The sequence below is a fragment of the Nicotiana sylvestris genome, chromosome 2 (genome assembly GCF_000393655.2).
Source record: "Nicotiana sylvestris chromosome 2, ASM39365v2, whole genome shotgun sequence".
NCBI lineage: Eukaryota > Viridiplantae > Streptophyta > Magnoliopsida > Solanales > Solanaceae > Nicotiana > Nicotiana sylvestris.
Genome location: NC_091058.1, coordinates 139,053,727 through 139,060,454, shown reverse-complemented (window position 1 = coordinate 139,060,454; position 6,728 = coordinate 139,053,727). Strand labels below are relative to the sequence as shown.

The window sequence follows — 6,728 nt, the reverse complement described above, 5'->3', positions numbered from 1 at the left end:
GAAAAATAATTTTACTTACATGATGATTTTGAAAAATAATTAAATTTAAGTCTTTTGCTAATTAGTTAATTCAAAATTTTAATTATTTTGTCTTAACATGAAAAATTACTTTTTCGTATTGGGACTTCGTACTTTTATAATAATATAAATAATTTAGACAATTGTATATTCTTTTCCTACTCGAATAATGTTTTTCTCTTCTTTTCTGTGTGATATTTAAAACTACATTCAATAAATGACTATGTACTTTATATCAAATGAGTATAAAATTGTAAGAATAACACAAATTTTGTTAAACTATGTAATTGAGTTATAAAATAAAATTTAACAACCACAAATTCTTGAAAACAATTAATGTTAATCATATTAGATGTTAACTTAATAAAGAAAAATACGATTTCACACAAAAATATCCTAAAGTCTTATCATACATTTAATATATGAGTTCTGCATTAGTTTCGTAGCTCAACCAAAATTGGATATACAGTATGTCGATCTGTACTTAAATATCATGCAATAAACATGAGAAAATGGGTGTGTTTGGTACGAAGAAAAATGTTTTCCGAAAATATTTTCCAATTTTTTCATATTTGGTTGGCTCAAATATTCTGGAAAACATTTTCCTTAAGAACTCATTTTCCTCCAACTGAAGGAAAATGTTTTCCTTATTAATAGAAGGGAAAACATTTTCCAAAACTCCTTCTCACTTTTTCCCAACCCTATTCCCCACACCTAACCAACCCTCCCCACACCCTATCCACCCCATCCCCTCTCTTCAAAAAGGCTTTTTTTCATCACCATCCACCCTATTATCCCCTCCCCCCGCAAAAAAATATATTTTTTTGTAATTTTAAATTTCTGATTTTCCATTCTTCTGCCCCCACCCACACACTGCCCCCCCCTCCCTCCAGAACTAATGTAACCGGGAAATTTTTTTTTACTTTTTTTTTAATTTCAAATTTCTATTTTTTTCGTTCCCTCCCCCTACCCACCCCTCCCCCGAAAAAAAGTATTTTTTTTAAAATATATTTTTAGTTTAATTTTTTCATCTTTCGCTTTACAGGTTCAAAAATTTACAAGTTCCAAAGTTATGACTTCGGAGGTTTATGTGTTTGGAAGTTTACGGGTTTAGAAATTATAAAGTTTACGGGTTCGAAAATTCGCGGTTTCGAAAGATTAGCGGTTTGGAAGTTTATGAAATTTGTGAGTTCGGAAGGTTATTGGTTCAAAAGTTTATGGCTTCATATTTATTGTATCTACATTATTTATGAATACTCTTGAGAAGTTATTTTCCTTAATTTGCATACCAAACATCGAAAAATAAATATGATTACTACTTGTTTTCCAAGAAAATATTTTCCGTTATACCAAACACAACCATTATGTTCTTTATTGCCATAAAAATAAATTATATTTTCTCAAGTACCTAATATGAATTCCATCTTATTTCTATTAGAACTCAAATTGAAAAATATGAAAAAGAGAAAAAAGGCTTCATATGTAGGTTTAGTTATCATACGAAAATTCTAATTGAATGGTAATATAAAATAAATGTTACAAAAACATAATGTAGAAAATTAATGCTTATTATTATTTTATTATAATCATTCAAATTTTAATTGATAAAATTATTTTTCTTCGACCATGAATTAGTAAAAGAGAAATGATAACTGAAACAATGGTAATATCACAATAGAAGTTTAGCTTTGCTTTGAATGACAAATATTCAGGTTAGTTTTGATTTAATAAATATGTTACACGTCAGCTAATTCTATATATTAAGATTTTTATATAGTTCAAATTAAAAAATTTAATAAGTAAATTTTTTAGCTAATTTTAGAGTCTTAAAAATTTAAAATATAATTAAATAATATTTTGAGTGTAAAATTAATTTTCTTGATTTCTTTTTATACTTCTTATATTTGTCAAAGGATATCTAATAATGAAAGTATAGTTTTTCTTTGGATGGAAAATAACTCACGCTAGGTTGATAATTAATGTGTTACATGTTGCTAAATATTACTGACTTTTTACATCTATACTTCCGATAAGGATTAAGGAAAGACATAATAAGAAAAATCTTAGTTGATTTTAAAGTCCTAAAAAAATTAGGAGTGATAGTAAAATGACTAATTTGTCTAGTATGAAACCATGTTTTAAAGGGTATAAAAAACGAACGACATTTCACTAAGGGGTTTCGTGCTTTTAATATAGTATAGATATAGATACTAGTTTTAGAGTATGTGCGTTGCACGTAAATATTGAGTCAATAACAAAAAAATTATTAAAAACTTATCTTCTTCTCTATATAAATAACTATTTATAGAATTAATGCAGTTAATGAGGTAGAATTTAATCAAAAAATGCAAAGACATAGTAAAATTATGAGCTAAATATTAAATGTTGTGCCAGAACAAACTGATCCTCATTTAAACAAAAATTGAAATTTTTAAAAAAAAATAGTTGGAGCTTTCTAAATTTCATTTCACCTATAGTCTATAGACACCGCATTGAGCTTTTAAAATTTAAATACTCTTATGCTATAAGAACTGTCTGACAATTGATAAAAATATACTAACATATTAATCAAGGTGCTTGGCCCTGTCGTTACCCTTGAAAAGTAAAAGAATAAAAAATTTCAACTCAAATTTAAACAATTGCGCTCTTTAATCAACAAGAAAGAATAAAATAAAAGAAATCATCATACTCCTACATATTGGCAATACAATGCAATAAAAAATTTCAACTCAAATTTATTCAAAAGAATCTTGTAAATGAAAACTCATAACATAGAAAATTTAGAGGAAGAGAAACAATAGAAAATAGATACATTAAAGAAGAAAGGCCAGGACCGAAAATATAAACATACAAGATCATTCAAAATTAACACTACTTAAATACAATCACATACAATGATAGTGATGTAGAGATTTTGACATTATTTTCTAATTTTTTGGCACATCAGGAAAAGTATCAAAATCATTGGCCTCAGGAAAGACTAATATTCGTACTTGAGATTGATAAAGCGGCTAACTCATACAATTAAAGCAAGACGGAATGCTTAGTCCATCTGGATACAATAGCATACAGTGTTATGTGAAGTAGTTCATCTTGGTTATTTTCGATGGAAAACTTGTTCCAATTTTTTTTATTGGCCATTCATATAGCTTCGTATGAACGTGAATCTTTTTTGAAATTAGAACTCTATTAGGAGTTTGTTTTAGTGCCTTCCTTACGTGGGAGATTAGAATATCTAATTGCATTGGAAAGAAATAGGAGTTACAAAAAGTCACGGTGGAGAATTCATAGTAGATCTCAAAAACCTAAATATTACTCCCTCCGGTCCAAAATAAGTGATTTTTTGGGTTTTTTTGTGGTCCAAAATAAGTAATTTTTTCAGATTTCAAGAATGAATTAATTATTTTTTTTCTTACATTGTCCTTAGAGTAAATAGTGTTGGAGTATGTGTTATGAGTGTTTATGTGAGATAGTAAATATTAATATGGTCAATTTCATGGCTCATTAATATTAAAAGGTGGATTTCTTAATTTATGTGAAAACATCCAAAAAAATACTTATTTTGGACCGGAGGGAGTAGTTAAGTAAAAAAGTGAAAGTATTAATTGTGGTTCTTTATTCCCTTTTTAACCTACGTACTTAAAGGGAAAAATATCTCCTAAAGTGACATGGCTGGAATATGAACCGACCTTAATGAGTTTGAAACCTACTCATTCTTTCTTCCATTTCCTTTTTAAATCTCACGAAAATTTGATTTTTTTTAATAAGCAAACAAATACTTAATATCTATTTACAATTTTATCCAACATAAAATATTTATACGAAGGGTAAAAAAGGCAAACGACATTTCGATAGGAACTTCGTGCATTTAATATAGTACTAGTCTCAGGGTACGCGCTTTGCGCGTGTACCTATATCGATAAATACACAAATTTTAAAAATTACATACATATTATTAGATAATTTATTTTATAAAATAAAATTTAAGAATCTTTTTTAAAATAATAAATATTATTCCCATTAGTTAGCTTAACAAATGAAGGAATTTTATTTAGAGCCTTATTGTGATTTACCCAGATTTATGGCGAAACTTATAAAAATTATTGTTTTTATGTGACCTAATACTGAAAATAAAATATAAAAATATTTTTTATCACAATTTCTTTAAAGATTTGACAAATAACATAAATTAAAAATAAATAAATAAAAGTTGGCATTATATCTTCTTAAAATTTGATAATGACAATGTTAAGTTTAAAGAATGACTAATATTGAACTAATATTTTACGAGCAAAAACTTAGTATAAATATTTAGCGAGACGCTTTTATTTGTTGGACTGAATGCAAGAAAGAAACAAATGACAATTTATTTATAATCTGGTTGTCTTCTAAAATTTTATCTTATTGATTATTTGTACTTTTATCGATTTGAATCTTAATTTTATACTATAATTAATTTTGCTATATTTTATGATTTTTTTCACCATCGATACTCTTCTTATAAAAATAAGGCGAAATGGTTTTCTGGCCACTTAAACTTGACGGGGTTTTAAAAGCCGATACATAAACTTATAACTTTCCCATTGGAACACTCGAACTTATTTTTTCCATAACTAATAAACATATTTAACTATTGACCATGCCCATGTGGCGTCAGTTGGTCCTAATCAACAGCCCACGTGAGGAACAGGACCCACAGGAGCGTGAAAACTCCCCTTCCCAACGCCCAACAGTACAAAATGGGTTGTGTTCTTATTTGTTCCTTCTAAAATACCCCCTCTCCATTTTTAAAAATCTGAAGCTCCATTTTCAATTTTTTTTTTCATTTTTTCAGACCGTGAAAATGGTGGAAAGTTGTATATTTTATCATTGTAGAGTTGAAGCTAAGTTTTGCATCACTTGGACCAAACGAAGCTCGATCAGAACAAGATTAACAGATAATAATACTTGAAGGTGTGCAATCCCGGTCATAAGCTTTTCTTCCACTAAGAATCTCTAGCAGCACGATCCCAAAGTTATAGACATTAGTTGTCACATCTCCGTTAAGATCCTTCTTATTAGGTGTAAGCAATCCAAAATCTACAATACGAGCTCCCCAATCAGCGTCCAACAGAATGTTCGAACTCTTCACATCACGGTGCACAATAGGAGGAGAAACTTCCTTGTGAAGGTACTCGAGCCCCTTTGCAGCCTGCATCGCAATCTTCAACTTAAGGTTCCATCTCAGACAAGAAAGACCGCCGTGGAGATGGTCGTAAAGCATTCCGTGAGGCATGAGTTCGTAAACAAGAATCTGCTCCCCCATTTCTACACAATAACCTAACAAATTAACTATACTGCTGTGGCGAACACTGCAGAGGATCTCTAGCTCCATCTCAAATTCTCGGTTGTTGGTGTGTATAATCGTAGCAGCATTGGCTCTCTTTACCAAATCAGGCTCATTCAAAAGGCTTGCATTAAAGAGGGGACCAGGGTTAGGGTTTTCACTCCCTTGACGTGTAAGACATCCATTGGTCATTTGCTGACTGGATGGACACGTATGTGTATGTGTAATATACGCGCACATGGTCTCTTGTCAGATGCGTTTATTAGTTATGAAAAAAATGAGTTCGAGTGTTCAAATGGAAAAATAGAAAGTTTATGTATCGGCTTTAAAAAATCCGACAAGTTTAAGTGGTCAGGAAGCCATTTCACCTAAAAATAAATTAAGTGTTTTGTCAATTTATCAAATAACTTTTCTTATATGATAAATTTGTAAAATAATTGAATTGGATTTGCTAATTAGTTAATTCAATAAATTAATTATTTGTTCTCAACGTTAAAAGAAATAAGTTAGTTTTTATTAATTTAAATTCTAAACATTAGCTTATTCTAATTTTTAAATATTTGACAATAATTATATTTTTTTCAATAAGAATTTGATTTTCATATGTTTTGAATCTTTATGTTTTGAGAGTTCGTAACTGTTTAGTCAATTGTAAACACTTTACTCACTTGTTTTAAATAAAGTGTAACTTCGATGGCATGGAATTAGAGGAATGTAATTTACTTTTAATTCTATGTTTAGTCAATTGTTTTCTTAATAAAATAAAGTATTCTAAAATTTCTTAAAATAAAAAAGGTAAAAAAGAAAACATTCCTAGATTTCTTAACATAAATAATAAAAGAAAATACGCATCTAATAACGAATCATTAGTTATTTTGGGTTTGACATCTAATATTTAAAGGTTTTATTATATTGCCTAACGAAGAGAAATTTCAATTTAAGGAAAGTCCTAAATTTTAGGCCAAGTATATTAATGAGAATTAAATTTAAAATTTTAAATAGTAGGAAAGTAACTTAAATTACAATTTTGTCCAATATAAACTCTATTTTTAAAGGGTAAAAAAGGCGAACGACATTTCGCTAAGGGTCTTCGTGCTTTTAATATAGTATAGATGAATATGAATTTTTACGTGTAAGATTTACATACAATAAACTCTTAGTAATATTTTTAAAGGTTTTGGACTTTTTACATAATTTAAATAAGAAAAAATTTAATAAGTAAAATTTTAAACTCATAAACGTAGATACTAAGACTAGTATATAACTACAAGAAATATAAACTTGTTACCTACGTTTTTCGAACTCTATACAACTATTTATTTAACACGTTAGGAAGTAGTAATATAAACGTTCTCGTAGTGATATTAGGAATTCAGTTGATCTT

At 28.4% G+C, this 6,728-nt stretch overlaps 1 protein-coding gene across 1 annotated transcript; it reads right to left on the bottom strand.

The window, feature by feature from the left end:
- Positions 1-4,948: 4,948 nt before the first annotated feature.
- On the bottom strand, positions 4,949-5,536 carry LOC138885678 (serine/threonine-protein kinase-like protein CCR1). The gene has a single exon (XM_070166654.1). It carries the CDS (start codon positions 5,534-5,536, stop codon positions 4,949-4,951), a length of 588 nt encoding a protein of 195 aa, XP_070022755.1.
- Between the last annotated feature and the right edge of the window lie 1,192 nt (positions 5,537-6,728).